This window comes from Lissotriton vulgaris, chromosome 6 (genome assembly GCF_964263255.1).
Source record: "Lissotriton vulgaris chromosome 6, aLisVul1.2, whole genome shotgun sequence".
In the NCBI taxonomy this organism is placed as follows: domain Eukaryota; kingdom Metazoa; phylum Chordata; class Amphibia; order Caudata; family Salamandridae; genus Lissotriton; species Lissotriton vulgaris.
The window spans coordinates 1,787,155,887-1,787,175,003 of NC_141694.1; the positions used below are offsets into that span (position 1 = coordinate 1,787,155,887).

The window sequence follows — 19,117 nt, forward strand, 5'->3', positions numbered from 1 at the left end:
ACACTGCCTTGTTCTTTATCTTGAGACACCAAGAAATGACAGTGCTAATAAATGTACTATTCCTGCCCAATTTTCCCTATATCATATTGTAAACAGTGCTGGTGTATACAAAAGCTTTGGATGTAGGTACGAAACTTCATGGCACTGCATAAGCTCAGAAGGTGTCTGTGCCATAGCTCTGGTTGAAATGATGGTGTCGGCGGCATGTGCTATGAAACACCGAGCAATGTGGCATCCACATGGGACACAGGAGATATTTGTGATAAGGTGCTTGACCCTCCTGTATGAAGCAAAGCAGCTTCTATAGTCATGTGTTTAACAGCACAACAGTATCAAACTACGAACAGGTGTCTTTGGTGCAGCTCTTTATTGAAGGACATTGGTTCTGAAGGCATCAATAAGCACAATGATGTTTGTTTTCCACAATCCTGATATCTGCGTTTCGGAAAGTAAAACTCTATGATACTGATAGTGCCCCTTGACTTAAAATTGAGGGCTTGCTCTGAGTTCAGCTGTGAACAATTATTCTGAAACATGAAGTGAAAAGAGAACTGAAGCCATATGAGGTGACCAAGGCTTACAATTTGAGAGTGGAAGTAGGGCATGGAGGTCCAGGGACCTTGTGGATGGTCACAATGGCATTCTAAGAGATTTCAATGGTCAAAGTAGATCATTGAAGCAGCATCCATCACAGAAAGATGCTTAGAGAAAGGCCTGCAACTAATACTGTTTTGAAAACAGATATTACAAAAGATTACAAATACAGTGAAAGTCAGTGCTTTTCATTTGTTCCTGAAAAGCAAAATCAATAATTTGGGGTTGTTTTATCTGACAAACTGGTTCTGAAAACCAGAAATGCCAGATATATCCCCAAACACCGCAGGGCTCTGCATAGTTGTAGCTTTGTGATTAGTTTAGTTAGTTTATGTGCTCTGAAGTGTTTCCTTTTCTTTGATCACACCTTATATAATATTTATTTTTCTTACCTGTGCAGAAAAGCAATGCAGTCCCAAAGCCAGAATCACTGCTAGCAGTAGTGTATTCATTTCTGAAAAAAAGAGAGCAACAGATTGTTTACTATTTAAAAATCATCGAGTTACATTTGTTTAATGTTTGTTCTGTTGGGCTATTAATGTGCATAGTTTCACCCTTCTTAGAACTGGAATAACTAGCAATACCACAGACCCCCCAAGGTGCAAACTCCTCACTGCGCACCTTAAACATAAAACACATCCTAGTTGTGTCCATATAAGCACACTACGTAAGTGAGCATGCATGCTCCTGAGAATGCTGATTGGAAATTGTGGTCCTAATGCCCCACTCTGACCGTGTGATGGAGCTCTTCCATGCATTCCGGCTGTGTATTGTGTCTGGGAGAATCAAGCAGGAGTAGGTTTATTCCTTGACTGCATTCAAACTGGCGAGGTCCTTCTTGCCCCTTGAGTGACTGGCATATTGCAGGGCAGATCAAGGTGACACGCCTACGGTCATTACAATCTGAATCTGTGCTGGATGCTCTAAGCCTGCTTATTCATGGGCCAGTGTTTCCAACTGATAAAACGATTTTGCAACTCTTTCTGAATTGCAAATAATGTCAAGGAGGCATCTCCCTCCTATTTGGGAGTCACATAGGCCCCAGATGTCTTTCCTGTCTCAAGTAATTGTTGTATTAAAAGCAGTTCTTGTTCCTTGAAGTAGCAACGGCTATTTTTCAACAAAACAATGGGTTTCCAGACAGAGAATGTGAAGTCAGGGACAGAGGTATGTTGTCCCTCGCAAGACTCCAGTTCTGCGTTTGCAGCCAATCACAGAGGACACAAAATGCATCTTGTCTATTCAATTTTCACAAAGCTTAAGGTTTTGCAAACTTCTACCCATATACACTTTAGTGCTCCTGATGACTATATCAGCAGCATTGCAAAACACAGCCCTGCTTGCAAATTGAACCTTCTGGTTTGTAAACAGAGTTTCATAAATCAGAGCAACAGTATCCTTAGGGCAGAGTGGCAGGAGGTGAAATCCTAAATTTCACCTCACAGCACCATTCTAAAGCCACTGGTACGGACACAAATTATGCCCAACCCAAAGTAATTTTCTCTTTTCTGGATAAATGTCACATGGTGAGGTTTGGGCCTGAGAAGATGCATGTTTTGCATGGAGCTTCCCATCTTGTAAAACAGGAAACTCCATTCAGTGAGTAAATCCCCACAGTATCCCCAGCGGCAAGCAGTGTTACAGCAGCTGCAAAAATGCTTTTGTAACACCAAAGTGCAAAGTTCATAAGACAGTCCTGCAATACTTCTGTTTTGATGCCACGTTGTAGGCACAGGCCATTATGTATTAGGGACCACAATGTCATTTGTTGTAAGAGGCTTTCAGGAACTTTTACAACTTATTTCAGGCTTGCATTTCTTTTACTCCATGAGCAAAGTATTTAAAGAATTGTTTGCTGTCACCGAGCCATGCAATACCAGGTCTCGAATTATGGGCACTTTAAAAAGGACAGATTTGCCACTAAGCAGCACATTTTACCTCCATTTCATCTGGGAGAATCCAGTTTACTTTGAAAGTGTAGGATGCACACACATATTTACATTTGTGTTTATTCTCAAACTTCAATCAGACTACTTTCCACCTTGGAAATGGTCAAAGATTTACTCCAGCATAGGGCTGACATGATTCCCCTTCCAGGATGGTAAGGAGCAGAAATTAATCCGGCATTTAGTGGAAGTGAAAGGGAAAAGCATTCTCCATGGGGGAGCATTTACCCTGCATATGACAAAAAGTGTGAGTTTGCCCACAGGGCTGCATTCCCTCTTTGCATACTTCACTTCAGTTGAGAATTCTACATGGGGGTAGCAGTCAATTGACCTTCCCGGTATAAACCTAGAAACATGCACATAGCTCAACTTTCGAGTACTACTTCTGTGAATATTAATAAATAGATAAAGCTTTGAAAAATGCACTCAAGCAGAGACCTGACTCTCTGTCCTTACTTTTCTGTCTTTGCATGTGAATAGGGCCCTATGTGTGCTCTTAGTCTAACTATGCACGTGTCTGAAATGAAATGTATCAATACTAATTCAAAGCTACCTCTCAAATCACTCTAGAGTATAAATCACAATATTTCATAAACAAGTTAACCCCCTCTCAAAAATATTTACCAAAAGTTATTTTCGTTTTTTGCTGCATAATTCACATTTTTTTTAGTATAACTGAAGCATCTATAAAAGTTCAGGGACGTCAGTGCCTTTCATGGATTCTGCTCCTATTATAACATGTAGTTTATCAAAGTTCTCATTATTGTTGTTATTATTATTCTTAGTAGTATTAGGATTACTAGTATTAGCATTATAGGCATTGGTATTGCTATCATTGGTATTGTTAATATTTATATTTAATATATGAATTGGCTATATGTGGTCTGTAATCACTTTAGAGATCTCAGCAAATACTGCAACACTTCCAGCCACAAGTAGGACATTTTTAAAGTTCCAGTGACATGCAGCCACAGTCTGAGCTGCTAAAACACCACTGTTCCAGGTCTCCAGCTATTAAAGATACCAGTCATCCCAAAACTGTGGCAGAAACATTTCTTAAATAATACTTTTGTGCCTGTGTTGCAAAACATGCTTCACCTTGTTCGCCATAAGTGTGGCAGGGTATACTCAGACGTAAGTCCCTTGCTCACTTTGCCACTGGATTCAAGCAAGCCGGGCTGAAGACGGCTGAAATGCCAGAAACCGGTCCTCGGTAGCTTGTTTACGGTCCAGGGAAGGCATGGCTTGGCAGTTCGGGCTGGACTGTTCCCATGAGGCACAGGGTCAGACTGATTTGCATATGGCCATGTCCGAACTGGGGTGGCAGAGTGGGCTACAGAACGGTAATGGATTAAACCCAGATCTGTTGACTGGGTGTGAGTGTTTGATTGGTTCAGATGCTCCGTCCATCACCACCCCCTTTGGTATCACTTTCACTATTTGACATTCTTTGTGGTAAGGCAAAGCACTTCTTGGTTTTCAGGGAAAAAAAAGAAATAATCCAAAGATTCATGGAAACACTCCGCCGCTTGGATTTACCCTGGGGCTTAACTTTGGGATCTTGAATTATGAGTAATGCCACATACCATTATGAAGAAATCTGGAATGATTAGACTGTATGACTTCTGAACATTACAACTAGCCTTAAGAAATCCCTGGCTCATTCTGCCATATAGGGCGAAACATGTGTCAGCTCTCTCCTTTTGCCTAACAAATTGTCATAACAACATGATGAAAAAAGAGTGGATTGTTTTTTTTTTAAAAGTGTCAAATGGAAATAAAATATCTACCTTCACTCTACTCCACCTGGGCTGCTGTGTTATATTAAAAAAAAGGAAATAACCTAATGAAATAATAGACCGACTGAAGGGAGGAACACATTCTTACACCCTCACTTTTATTTCTTGGGGTAAGCACCTTTTACCACTGTATTATGAAAGCAGGTTTCTAGAGGTGATTGTGTGTGATGAGAATGTTTGTGCATATTTGTTTTATGGTATATTGCTGCAGTGGTTATGTGTAATGTAGGTTTTTGCAACTTACCACTATCCAGATTGGTAAAATAGCTCTGTTCCAACTCTTCAACTATTGAGACATCAGACAAACTCAAACTGATATGGAGACTGTGTCGTACATTAGCACTTAAAGTGCTCACTTTGTAGGATACTGTCCTTCTTTATAAATTAATGCTTGGAGATGCCCATCTTATGCCATAAAGTCCTATAGTAGTTAAATGGTATTCTTTCATGGAGAAAATTAGTTTCTGAAGCATGCAACTGCAGTTGTAAATAGATGAGTCTTTGAACAAATGCTCCCACATGTGTCTCCTGCATTTGGATAACATGGTACATTCCACCTAACTTTGTGGGTATCACAAAAATGAGATACTTCACAAGTTTCACTGGAAATGTCTAGCTTCTCCAAGTGACAGTTAGTGAAGGGTTACATAAGTTAAGCATTGTGTATTTTTATCCCTGGAAACATAATAACAATAGGTTCTTACATTCAACTTAAGGGATCTTTTTGAATCAGACACAGTGCAACCATCTAGAGCACGTTTATGGGCCTGATTTAGATCCCAGGGGATAGTTTACTCCGTCACAACGGTGACGGATATCCCACCAGCCAAAATATACATTCGAATAGGATATAACAGGATTTATATTTCAGCAGACGAGATATGCGTCACTGTTGTGACGGAGTAACCTGTCTGCTGAAATCTAACTCCGGCCCTAAGTTTTTGGAACTGATGCATTTAATCATAAGAGTGTTAATAAAAGTTTACACTGAATAATAATTCAATTTACTGTATGTCCCCGGGCGCAAACATTGGAAAAAGAGCAAAAAAGAATGTGCGCCCAATGGCGTTAATTGAAAGGCAATTTTATTTAAAAAATAAAGATAAATTAAACTGCCTCATTTTAAATGATGGATGGAATGCTTGAATTAATTTGTCGGTAATTACATTGGGCAACATGCCAATCCATCATTATTCTGCACACCATGCCACCTCAGTTTGGACTTGGTAATATGCAAATCAGTATTGACCCTGCTCCAGTGGGACAGTCAAGCCAGGGCGGTCCTTTCTGAAATGGAACACAAGCAGCCCAAGACCGGTTTTGTCCTGATTAGGAATCATCATCCAGGTATAGCTTGGTTCCAGTGGCACAGTGTGCACAGGACCCACGTCTGAGTATACCCGTCCCACATAGATTGACATACTAAAGAATACAAATAAGTGATGAAATGCTTGAATTGTTCTCAGCGACTATTGATTACTGGTACTAACTAGGTTGCATGTTTTGCATTTCAGGGAGGACCTGGCAAAGGGTGGGCAAAATAAAGAGGGACTAGGATACGGCTGAGTAATTACCAGGGGCTGAGATTAATTCAAGCATTATCGAACACTTTTTTGTATACTTCATTTTAAATCTGAGTATTGTTAAAAGTTTAAACAAAATCTGAGAAATTTTCTATTTGGGCTATACATCTTGTATTTTTAAAAAAAATGGAGCCCATCCAATTTCTCATGTGCTGAGTACTGAGCAGCATTAAACAAATTCTGCCAAAAAGCCAATAAATATATAATCCTCCACAAACCACACAGTAGTATTTCACAAATAACTTTTTACGAGTTACTACTCACCGTTTGATGGCTGGGTTAGTGGTGAGATGTCTTGTTCCTTCAGAAAAATTCTATTCTGGTGGTTTGGTGCTGTTGGGTTACTGAAGGTTATATAGTTACCATAGATCCTGTTTGGTAATTTGCAGATTGTGCAAAGCAACCTTTAAAACTTACCCCAGGGATTGATCACAGGATGCCATGGAACAATATCATCAAATCCAGTTCTCAGAAGGAGTGCTGTTATTGCATGAATTATGTTAACAGACTGGAGGGCTCTCAAAACAATATTTTGGCACTATTCTGAGAGCACCTGTTCATTCCTAAAAGATGTGGCAGCTAAGGGCACATTCAGATATTTCCATCTCAGTGATTCTAAAAGAACACGTAGGAACAGGGTTTCTAGCTTTTCAGTCAAAATAGAAGTTTCATGTTTCCAGTGGTTCTTAACCTTTTGACTTCTGAGGACACCCGCTTAATCATTACTGATACTCTGGCACCCACACTGTATCATTATAGGAATCTGGGACCCCTCCCTAAGTTATCACTGGCAGCCATGGACTCCAGTCAAAGTAGTTTTGATGATTGGAGCTGCAAAACAACACACACAAAAATACTTTAATAAGCCTTTGTCACACAACATTTTAATTATAACGCAATGGTTGGAGTGCTTCTAAATACAATTTAAGCCACCGATTGTCCCTACTATATTCTGTTTGATGTACTTTCACTGCTCCCATAAATCAATCTGAAGATACTAAAAATATTAGAGCCTTTAATTTAAAATTCCTTCAACTTTACAGAACGTTTATGTATGTATTTTGTACATTTTGCTTCTTTATTTCTATGCAATTTAACAATCTCCTAATATTATTTAATGGTATAATCAGCCGCGTGTAGTATCTTGTGAATTAGTGATGACGGGACCCTTTTGGCTCCTGATGAACTCAGTGGAACTGTGAAATAAATGTTTGGGTTTGGTGGATATAGTTAATGTTTAGAATGCTGGGTTCACAGTTACACACAGAGCAATAAAGACATGCACAACTAAGCTCCCTTTGTGTCATATTCATTTATGTGTACCCAGGCTGGGGAGGATGCTACAACTGGCGACTGTAACCTGAAGATCAACAATGCTGTTCCAGATGGTTTGCCGTAGTTTAGCAAACTGATCATGCATGCATGTCTCCGTCGTAGTAAGATTGGCGTTTGCCGTATGTGGCATCAAAGTGTCACTCCATTCCGTGTGATGCTTCAGAAGATAATGCAAGCCTCACTGAGAGGTTTACTCATGGCTGGCAGATTAGTCCAGCACCATGTGACTCTGGGCAATAGCTTGCTTAATCTTCCTGATGGCCCCTAGCGCCTAGAGACCCTAACGGGTGATTGTGCGCTTTAGAAATGTGCATTATTATAATTATTATTATTATTATTATTAATATTATTATGAACCCAACACTGCCATTCTATACAGCCAAGATTGGTGACAGATGGACTGCCTGGATAGAAGTATTCAATGATATCATCGATGCACTGGAAGAAACAAATAACAAAAAAAGATATACCTCACAAATCTTGCTGGTAAAACATGTAATAAAGAAACTGCTGCAAACTGATGAAGTCACATACTGTCAAATCAAAGAAGCACTAAATATCAAATGTGGCATGTACCCCCGCTTACCAGCAGTCCATAGGAAGGTAGTGTAGAAATCTGCGCAGGGTTTTCAATTTCCAAAAACACACTGACGACAACTGCACAATATGGTCTTTTCCTGACATTTCTGTTTCCATTTTAAAACCTAGATTCCGAACAGATTTGGCCGGAATTGGGGGAGGGTTAAGAGCTGTAGGCCACCACTGTGCCGAGTGCATAGGAGATTTATTGTTATAAAAGAGGACCTCCGTCTTTTCAGTTTTGAGCCCAAACAGTTGTCTGACATCCATGACACAATGTTAAATAGACAATTTTTGAAGCAAGGCAGATCCCGCCCTTCCTTTTCCTTAAAGGAGAACAACAGTTGGGTATTGTCTGCATAGTTGACTACCCTCACACCACACTCATACACTATTGAAAACAAAGGGGCCAGATAAACATTAAAAAGAGTAGGGCTCGAGGCAGAGCCCTGAGGGACTCCGCACAAATGTAAATGTAAATGTAAATGTGTTTCGACTCCCAACAGGGCAGTTTCAGTGCTGAAATCTTTTCTAAAGCCTGACTGTGAATCATGCAGCAGGTTGTTAGCTTCCCAAAAATCAGACAACTGTCTCTGGATAGGGCGGGTGACCTACTAGCGAGGATTATACGGGATACACCGGCCACTGCCGCCATACACGAGGTCAACAAGTTAGAGGGAACTAGCGTTAAAACGCAATTAATCATTAATACAGCCTTTAGGAAATATTATGAAGCACTGTATGTGGCTCCAGCAGAGCTCCAGGACGAGGAGTTTGTAAACTTCCTCGACGGCCTAGAGTTCCCCAAGCTTCTGGACATCACAGAAAAAAATACTGGCGGCGCCGATAACAAAAACCAAAATTTGAGCGACAATCAAAGACCTCCCACGTGACAAAACCCCAGGGCTAAATGGCCTAGCTGTAGAATTTTACGAAGCATTTTCGATACAATTGGTCCCCCATCTAGAAAAACTATAGCGCACAGCACTAGAGACAGGTTTCCTACCCCGACTACATGGCAGGCATTGATTGCATCTCTCCCGAAGCCCGGGAGGGACCCCACAGACATGTCAGGATATCGTCCCATTTCATTTTTAAATACCGACTATAAGATCCTAAGCAACATTTTGGCTCGTAGGCAGGAGTACCTCTCTTAATACCAGACACTTACACCATGTACTAACCTGTGCACTGGCAGACGGTGCTGCAGTGGGCTGTAACTCAGTAGACCTGAGACAGGCATTTGATACTCTGCACTGGCGCTGCATGCTGTGAGCCCTTCCGCAGTTCGGGATACCAGGTGAGTATGTGAATTCGGTCAGATTGCTGTACACCAAGCCCACGACATGGGCCCGTATGGGGACCCACCACTCACAGCATTATCCGATAGCTAGAGGCATGAGGCAGGGATGACCTCTATTGCCCCTGTTGATTGTGTTGGCGCTTGAACCACTGGCCATTAATATACATGCGTTTGCGGTAGACAGTGATATTAAAAAGGGGGTCACCACTCATATTCTCTCCGCTTACGCGGATGGCATATTACTTTACTTTAAAAATCTTCAGGGTGCCAAAGAGACCCTACCCACAGTGTTTCAGCAATTTCAAGCACTCTGAGGTCTACCCACAAACTAGTCAAAATCGTATGCTTATTATTTTAAGGACACGCACTGTTGGAACCCATTCACTTTGGCCACTGGACGCTTCCCATTGCGCACGCGACATTTAAGTATCTTGGCATACAAATATACAGAGAGCCACAGGACCTGTTGGACGGCATTCTGGGCCGTGCTATCAAGGTGCTAAAAACCCAAAAATCTTTCTGGACCTCACTCACACTTTCGGTGGCGGGAGAGTGGCTATTTCTAAAATGGTTATGCTCCCTAGACTGCTTCACTTTTTTACTAATTTACTGATACTAATACCAGCGCACATCTTTCCGCCACTAAACACGCTCCTATTGAAGTTAATATGGGGTAGGGGGCGTAGGAGGGTGGGACTTTTGAAACATCAGGGCTTTGAAACATCAGCTGGGCACAGACCGGGGGATCCTGGGTGTTCCAGACATCAAGGTATATTGCTATAGGAACCAACTCCAGTGGCTCTCATACTGGACGCCACTTGCAGGAAATAGGAATGTCACAAAGAGCATGGGAGCGAGGTGTGCTCCACAACTTGCTGTTGCCAAGAGGAAGGCCCCTGTTGACAGCACCACCACTGTGAAAGTTGATTATCCCCTACTGGAAGAAAGCTGTCTATTATGCTAATGGTCTGCCTCCCTATGCTCCTAAAATCCCAATGTTAGGGATCCCTACACTGTCCAGAATAGTCACCACAAGATGTCTGACCAAATGGTCAAAAGAGGGAGTCACCACGATTGGGATGCTGTACGCAGATAACATGCTAATAGACCATGAAACATTTATTAGGGAGCAAGGGGTTCCCAATTTTCTATATATCCTAGCATCAGCAGTTATGAGAGAAATACCTGGTTACCAGATGGTACAGAGCCCCAGAAACGCGATCTTGTACAAATGCTATATCCCATGGGCAATGGGGTACTTAACTAGGTGGTTGTATAGAGTAATCTGTTCTCATGTGGCAATCCCACTCCAGGAGCTTAGAGACAAATGGACCAGAGATATTGGACGTGTACTGTCAGACAAAGAACAGGATCGAATACCGGAACACCCTAAGAAAGTATCCCGTAACGTCAAGTTTAAACTAATTCAATACATGTTTGTACACAGAGTGTATTTGACTCTGCACAGATTGAGCAAGATGTTCCCAGGCAAAGCAGATATATGTCCAAGATGCCACACACAACCAGCTGACTTACTAAACATGATATGGGCATGTCACAACTGACCTCCTTTTGGGCAACCGTGCTATAAATCCTTAGTGAAGTGGTGCCTGTTGCGGAAGGAGACACAAATGAATACTGCTTTAAGTGGTTCTGCAAAAAAGCATGCTAATTAGGGAACGCAGTCTAGGTTTGCCAACCTGGTGTTCATTTTGGCAAAAAGATCAATCATTATGCGATGGAAGTCTCTACAGGCCCCAACGGCTTTTGCGTGGCATGGTGAGGTTGTCCGATAGGGGAGGGCTGAAAGCATGGAAATCAGAAGGGAGGAAAAGAGAGGCTTTCAAACTACTCCGATTTCTTTGGAGTGGGATGTAATGTTGGGGCTGTTTATTTCAACTGAACCATTGCTGCACTGAGATTCTGTGTCACTCCAAGGTCTCGTAGCATCACTATTGGCTCAACACATAACAGACCCCACACAATCCCTACAGGACTGTCATACATAACCTGGTATGCTGAGTACCTGGAGCCATAGACCAGAACATAACTTGTCTGCTGTCCACTAGACTATGTTAACACAGTAGTGAGTCTGGGGTAGGAGGGTGGATGGGTATCTTTAGTTAATTGACACAGGGAGGGGGGAGGGAACTTATTTGTTGGCTAGGTCTGTCTTATTGTAAACACACTAATGTTACTCTGCTGATTATAAATTGATGTACTTCTACAATTCTGCTACTGTACCATGTATGCCACATTGGAAAGTTCTTATTTGAAAACGTATTAAAATATGTTTTAAAAAAAAAATATGAAGTTAACAAGGCAGTTGAAAGAGAACGAAAACCCGATCCGCTCATTGCTGACATGATCACACAGCTAAATAGCCCTAAAGTCTTCTCTCGCCTTGATCTGAACAAAGAATATCATCAATTGGAACTCAAAAGAAATTGCAGGTACATTACTATCTTTTTTACCCATATTGGTTTGTTCAGATATAAATGATTACGTTTCTGTGTGTCATCAGAACCTTTCCAAGTGTCATTCGACACATCATACAAACTGATTGATTTTTGGAGCTATCCAAAAGGAAAATGAGAAAACTCTAACACAAGTGTGCTGATGCAGGTTTAACTTTGAATGCTAAGAAATGTGAGTTGCACAATACAAAACTCAAATTATTTGGCCATAGCTTTTCTGACTGGGGCATGACGCTGGATCCAGCTAAAGTACAAGGTTTGTCAGCCACTGATCTCCCACAAGAGGTTACCATGTTACAGTAATTCCTTGGCATGGAAAATTACTGTTCTCGATACATACGTGACTTTGCCACTGTCTGTGCTCCCTTATGAGACTTAATAAAAATAAATGCTTCATCTTACTGGTCACACGAATATGAGCATCATTTTAGGAAAATCAAGCATGCTAATGAGAACGCCACTCAGATGTCCTACTTTGATCCAAAGCTTCATGCAGAGTTTGTTGTTCACTCAAGTCTGAGTTGGGGGCAATCCTTGCCCAACACAGTGGACACCCAAATGCTTTACGGCATATTGTGGCATATGTAAGCAGATGTTTGTAACTGAGTAAACGTGCTTATTCACAACCTGAGAAAGAAAGTTTAACAGTGGTGTAGGCTTCATCAAGCATTCATTAATACTTTTGGCAATCCAAAGGCCAAGATGCCTCCCAGAATTGAACGTTTGGGTTTAAGACTTCAGGAATATGATTATACTATCATAGGAAAAAGGGAAATATTAAAGCTTGGTTCACTACTTTTAACGAGTGCCATTACATTGTCATGATACCCCTTCCAAAATGGCTGAAACCTACATTAACTTCATCCTGAAGTCCAGTAAACCTGGAGCTAATAATTACTGCAAACAGCAAAGATAGTGACCTTTTGACACTAAAAGACATTGCACATCAATACAAGAGCTGCACGGTTGGCCTCTAACATGTGACAGCCAATATCAGAAGTTCAAAAACGTGAAAGATGAACTGTCCATTACTCAAGACCGAGTTTGGTTTCTCATCATCATGGTAGAGCTGAAAGAGAGTTGAAAGTCGAATATTTATGTAATTGCTTATCCAAAATTACTCAACATACCTCGAACATGTCTGATTTCTCAAAGTATGTGGAGGAGAGAATCACTCTTGATTTCTTTGGTCCACTTGAAAATGGGTATCTCCTGATGGTGGTTATAGATTAATACTCCCGTTTTCCATTAGTAAGAGACCTCTCATCAATTACTCAAGAAAGACTCATTAAGAGGTTAGGTGGCATTCTTTAAATGTAAGTGGTACTTCAAGTTTCACGTTTTATTGTAATGATTTGAAACTCAAATAGGTCCACATAAATATAAAAAAGATTTAAAAAAGGCAATTCATACAATAAAATATACAGAATTATATATATATATATATATATTTTTTACAGGGTTTTATATAGTGCAAACTTGACCCAAAGGTATCATTAATTTTTTTATTTCGTTAGACATGGGGAGATTAAGTGATATGCCCAGAATCACAGAATGTTGTGCTTCCTTGCCAAGACTCAAACCCGGTTCCCCAGATTTGAGGTTGATCGCCCTAGCTGTTAGGCCAAATCCTCTAACCTATAAAATGCAGGAGGAAGCCTTTTAATGTATAACCATTCTCAACTTTAAATGAAAGGCCTCTCAAACATAAAAGTGCAAATGTGCAATTAAATCAGTTAAGTATTGTAGTACAGGTCCTACAAAAATGTGGAAACTATGAATGCCTAATATAATACAACACATAATGGTGTAAAATATTTTACAGTACAAGACTAATAGAGTACTTCTATTTATGAAATACATTCAGCTTTGCAGAACAATACTAAGGCGGTACATCCAATTATGCTGTATAAAATCTTTAATGTAATATGGAATTACAGCGTGCAAGCATACTTAAAAAATATTTGTAAAATATTTTTTTTTAAACGTCAAAAACGTTGTGCAAACTATTTCTGATGGAGGTGCAAAAAGAATTTTTGGGGCTCCGCTACCAAAGTTATGTTGAAATTGATGAACAGTGTCCCACCAGCACGACCCCCCCCTACCCCAGTACTGTCGCTCTAAACCCTAAAACACTAGCACCAGCATGCCCCCCTACACTACACAAACACCACTACACTACCCTAAAATCTAAAACACTACCCCCAGCACAACCCCAACCCCTAAGTCGTAAAAAAGTAACCCCAACCCATGCCCAAACCCCCTCACCTCTCTGTCCTCGTGGTTCCTTTTTCTTCCGGATTCCTGCTCAACGTCGTCTCAGAGGGACGGTGCACGCCGTTATTAGGAAATGGAAAAGCCTCTGTTTCCTTTCAATGACATGGATCGTCTACATTTTTTTAGAACGCATGGTCATTTACTATACATACCTTTTTAACGAAATTCGTTGTAAAAACATGCATGGTAAATGACCATGCATTCTAAAAAAATGCATAGTAATGACTTCGCGATATACAATGCATGCATGGTAATGCATGTGTTGTAATGGTATCCCGAAGTAAAAAAATTGTAGAAATGGCTGTTTAGCGGACAGGGCCTCCCACATTGGCCCTATGGTATGGTGCTGTTCATTTTTTGGACTCATCATTACCGGACCCTTCAGGGAAGTCATTTACTTCAGCATTTAGGTTAATGACTTGAAGCTGAGAAGGGATAGTATTTCCCTGCTCTCTGATCTGATTGCTAGGACTACACTACGACTGTGTGGCAAGTGACGGTGCACCCAGCCCTTGGGAGTATGGTTTCCTGGCAGTCCTTAAGGCAGTGGCTGGGCACTCCTTCTGTGATCTAGCCTCTGGTGAGGGCTTCATGGTTTATGGATGTGAAGGGTCTACTACTAGAGCAGCATGGAGAACAGAACAGTGGCCTCTACAAAGCCCAATGACTAGCAAATCTAGCCTAGCCTTCTTAAACAGGAGTACTCACCTAGGAGATAACCTCTGTGAAAGATGAAGTGGCTATGATACATTCTGAGCCCAATATCGTCTCAAGGCAGGGGGCTTCTTCATCGCCGCTTTCTGGGCATATTGACAGCTCTCCCATTCAGCCATCCCCCTTGACCATCTGTCCGGAAAGGGACTCATCAAGGGCCAAACTGGTCCATTCTTTACAAAACCTGGTCTACAATGGACAAAAAAGGAGAATGCTTATTGTGAAGGGGAAAGATCTAGAAACAATAAACTAGAGCCACCTATTAAATCAAAAGGGGTCACCAAAGCATCCAGATTCAACAAAAAAGGGATTCTGCCCCCTGAAATATCAACAGTTGTAGACTCATGTGCCCATCTTGACTCATTTGCGATATTCAGATGGCTTATTACACAGGTATTTTATGATTTGGTGGCTCACATTTCTAAGGCAGAAAAGTGTATGAGCAATTTGGATAAAACAGTGCTGCACTTCCTTTCTCTGGCTACTTCCAATAGATATGAAGGTTCATCTGATAACTTGGCCAATATCCCCAGCGTTTCCCCCAAGCTCAAGCCAAGGACCGCTGTACCCCTCAACTAGTGGTTGAGGGCCAAAGACCAAGACGCACTGACTCCACTGCAAACCATGTTCTTCCCTTCCCTTCCCTTCCATGCCACCACCTTTACACTCTGTCTCTCAACCAGGCAGGGCGCCCAATCTCAATTATCATCACCCATCCTCTGTATATAAGTGATCTTCAGCCCACCAGCAGACATGGATAGTTTGCCATGTACCTGAAGCCCCCTTTGGGGGGCCCTTTCTAGTGATGTCATTATCCAGCTCCCACCAACCGCAACTCTTTTTCTTTTATTTATGGCCAATGTTTCATCTTTTAAAAAGAGGTTACAGTGAGTTACCAGTAACTCAGTAACAAAGTTACACTTTGGCTTTCAAAGAAAAAATCAATGTTGACAATTTCTTCGCTAATAAAATCATTATGGACAGAAGACTGGGCTGGACAGGACGTTCTCCTAAAACCATTGCTGGGGATTGTATAGTGAAAAATTTCTCTAACACATGGGAGCGGGAATCATTCTAGGCAGAATCACTTTGCTCACCATGGGTTATTTTTACATACCCCAGGACCTGATTCCTGAGAGGAGGATCAAGGTGAGAGAAATGTTGCCCAGGGGTTTTCCACTTATTGGACACGCTGGGTTATACAAACTCCTAGCTTATTATTGATCAATCGCTTTCATCCTCTATGTGAGATGTACATTCAGGACTGACTTGGTCCCAGACTTGGGCGTTCTCGCCACTCCTAACCAACAACGTCCCTAGGGTACTCTTAAGGTGCTGAGGTGGAATATCATCGGGGTTCGAGGGAAACTAATGAACAAGGTGTGTATTGACCTACTGACTCTTCACAATTTAATCTGTTTACAAGAAAAATAGCATATTTGGGGTATCCTTGTTTTGAATAGTTTTGCCTTGTTTGTGTCACCTGCCATTCCCTCGCCTTGCAGTACAGCTAATGGGGGCTTAGTCAATTTTATTAATTTGGACGTTAGTGCAAAATGGAGGGGGTTGTCACACAATCTCCTCTCATTTTGGGCACACTCCTGACTTTGGCGAACCAGCTTAGGGTTCTATTTGTGAATATATATTTTGTCGCTACCCCTTCACCTTTTACAGTGTTTTTATTGATGAGAAGTTTTAACCTACACCCTTGTTCAGACAGCTATTGGCATCATCATGATAAAGACTTGGTGCTTGCAGGGGGGGCAGGGCTACAGCGCGTGGCGGAATGGCTGCCTCATAAGGGAGCTCCGCGCACCGGAACGAAAAACTGGGTGAATACCATCCTTAATCCCGCTGGGATCTACAACTAAACCCCTCGGAGGCATGCTGGAGGCATGAGGAAGACTTACAGACGGCGTTGAGGGCTGGTGTACTGTGCTTCCACCTATAACTCCGTGGTGAAGCAGTCCAAGGAGCACTCCATGAAATGGCGGTGGCGAGATCGGCAATTTGAGCGCTACCTGCCTGTGGAGACTCCCCGAGTGGCTGTGACCTGCGGGCGAGATCGTAAAGCCCTAAAATACCTAGCAGGTAGATCCTCGTACGCAGCGGATGGACGACTGGCGTGGGGCGGCAGGGCGGGAGGAGGAGGCCCGACGGAGACGAAGGGCCCAGGCTGACTGCAGGCGTCACACCATCCTGCCGGTTTGAATAGACCGACGCTGTCTGGTTGGGAGACGGAGAACCACCGCTGAATCTGGAGGTCCGCGAAGAGGAAGCTGCCAGATCGGAGGACTCGGAAGGCTGTGGGGAGACATGGGCCAGGTGCGAGAGGGGCTGAAAGGTGAGAGTGGCACCGGGGGCAGCCGGACCTATTGGGCTGGGCGGCATGGGGCTAGCGAGGTGTGTTGCCCACTAGGTGCGGCTGCCTTGGGGGGCTACGACCTAAGCGGTCTCCCTCATTTACCAGCCGGGTACTGGGCTGTTTACGGGGCCGGAGGGGCTCTCTCTATTCGGCCATCTTGGCAAGCTCTAGAGCCGGCTAAGGGTAACCGAGAGGTGGCGGGGGGGGCTCTGAGGTGTCCGGGGTCGGCGCTAAGGCCCGAGTTGGGCTCCTGTGGACTGCCGAGAAAGCCTGAAGAGAATAGAGAAAGCTGGCTGGCCTAGTGGGAGATAGACTCGCTGCGAGAGGCAGTGGCGTTAATAAGAGCACAGTCCTAGCTCTGCACTATAAATGACTGCGCTCATGTGCATCTGCGGGTCCTTAGTTCAAGTTCAGGCATTTGTATAGCGCACTGCTCACCCAGAGGGTCTCAAGGCGCTTGGGGAGGGGGTTAATTATTTGTCGAATAGCCAAGTTTTAAGTTCCTTTCTGAAGGAGATGTGGTTCTGAGTAAGGCGAAGGTGAGTGGGGAGTGAGTTCCAGGTCTTGGCAGCAAGGAAGGAGAAGGATCTGCCACCCACGGATGCGCGGGACTGCGGCGAGGGCTACATTGGACGATCTTAGTTGGCGGGTGGGTTTGTAGAAGGACAGTCGAGTGTTGAGGCATTCAGGTCCAAGATTGTAGAGGGCCTTGTGTGCGTGGGTGAGAAGGCGAAAAGTAATTCTTTTGTTGACGGGAAGCCAGTGGAGGTCTTTTAGGTGACCAGTGATGTGATCTTGGCGAGGGATGTCTAAAATAAGTCTCGCTGATGCGTTTTGGATGCGTTGGAGTTTTTTCTGTAATTTTGCTGTGATTCCGGCGTCTAGTGTGTTACCATCATCCAGTCGACTCGTCACCAGTGCGTGGGTGACAGTCTTTCTTGTCTCGAGGGGGATCCAGCGGAAGATCTTTTTGAGAATGCGAAGTACGTTGAAGCAAGAGGATGAGACTGCGTTGACTTGTCTGGACATCGAGAGAGAGGAGTCTAGGATGAAGCCAAGGTTGCGTGCATGGTCTGTGGGTGTGGGTGCTGTGCCCAGAGTGGAAGGCCACCAAGAGTCGTCCCAGGCAGAGGGGGAAGATCCTAGGATGAGCACCTCCATTTTGTCTGAGTTGAGTTTGAGGCGGCTATGTTTCATCCATTCGGCTACTTCTTTCATGCCTTCGTGGAGATTGGTTTTGGCGGTGTTGGGGTCTTTGGTGAGGGAGAGGATTAACTGGGTGTCGTCGGCGTAAGAGATGATGTTGAGGTTGTGTTGATGAGCGATGGAAGCAAGTGGACTCATGTAAACGTTGAAGAGGGTGGGACTGAGTGAAGATCCTTGAGGTACACCACAGATGACTTCAGTGGCCTCTGAGTTGAATGGGGGAAGTCGGACTCTTTGAGTTCTCCCGGCGAGGAATGAGATGATCCAGTCCAAGGCTTTTCCTTGTATGCCGATGTTGCTAAGGCGTTGTATAAGGGTGCTGTGGCAGACTGTGTCGAAAGCGGCGGAGAGGTCGAGTAGAATGAGGGCTACTGTTTCTCCGTTGTCCAGAAGTGTTCGGATGTCGTCGGTTGCTGCAATGAGGGCGGTTTCGGTGCTGTGTTTGGCTCGAAACCCGGATTGAGATGGATCGAGGGAGTTGTTGCATTCAAGGAAGGCGGCGAGCTGGCTGTTGACGGCTTTCTCAATGACTTTGGCCGGGAATGGGAGGAGGGATATGGGTCGGTAGTTTTTAAGTTCGGAGGGGTCTGCTGTGGGTTTCTTCAGAAGGGCGCTGAGTTCGGCGTGTTTCCAGCTTTCTCGGAAGGTGGCAGAGTTGAACGAGCAGTTGATGACTTCCCGGAGATAGGGTGCGATGATGGAGTCGGCTTTGTTGAAGATGTGGTGGGGGCAGGGGTCGGTTGGCGAGCCAGAGTGGATTGAGTTCATTAGGCGGATGGTGTCTTCAGAGGTGATTGGGTTCCAGGCGCTAAGGTTGTTAGTTGGTGGAGTGGGATCTGAGGGGGGTGGGGAGGGTTGATCGCTGGGAGTAATCTCGAAGCTGTTGTGAATGTCGGCAATTTTGTTGTAGAAGAAGGAGGATAGCGCATCGCAGAGGTC

At 43.3% G+C, this 19,117-nt stretch overlaps 1 protein-coding gene across 2 annotated transcripts in view; it reads right to left on the minus strand.

Moving 5' to 3' along the window:
* The window catches only part of LOC147709486 (cysteine-rich secretory protein 3-like), a 484,180-nt gene that overhangs the window by 93,265 nt on the left and 371,798 nt on the right, over window positions 1-19,117 (minus strand). The window contains exons 1-2 of one of the 2 annotated variants that reach the window (XM_086928041.1): window positions 6,187-6,234; window positions 987-1,048 (exon numbers count right to left, since the gene is read on the minus strand). In XM_086928041.1, coding sequence (XP_086784167.1) covers window positions 987-1,046 — 60 coding nt within the window. In that variant the 5' untranslated portion in view covers window positions 1,047-1,048; window positions 6,187-6,234. Of the gene's footprint in view, window positions 1-986; window positions 1,049-6,186; window positions 6,235-19,117 lie in introns of those variants that run through there. The other variant, XM_086928042.1, reaches the window with a different exon arrangement.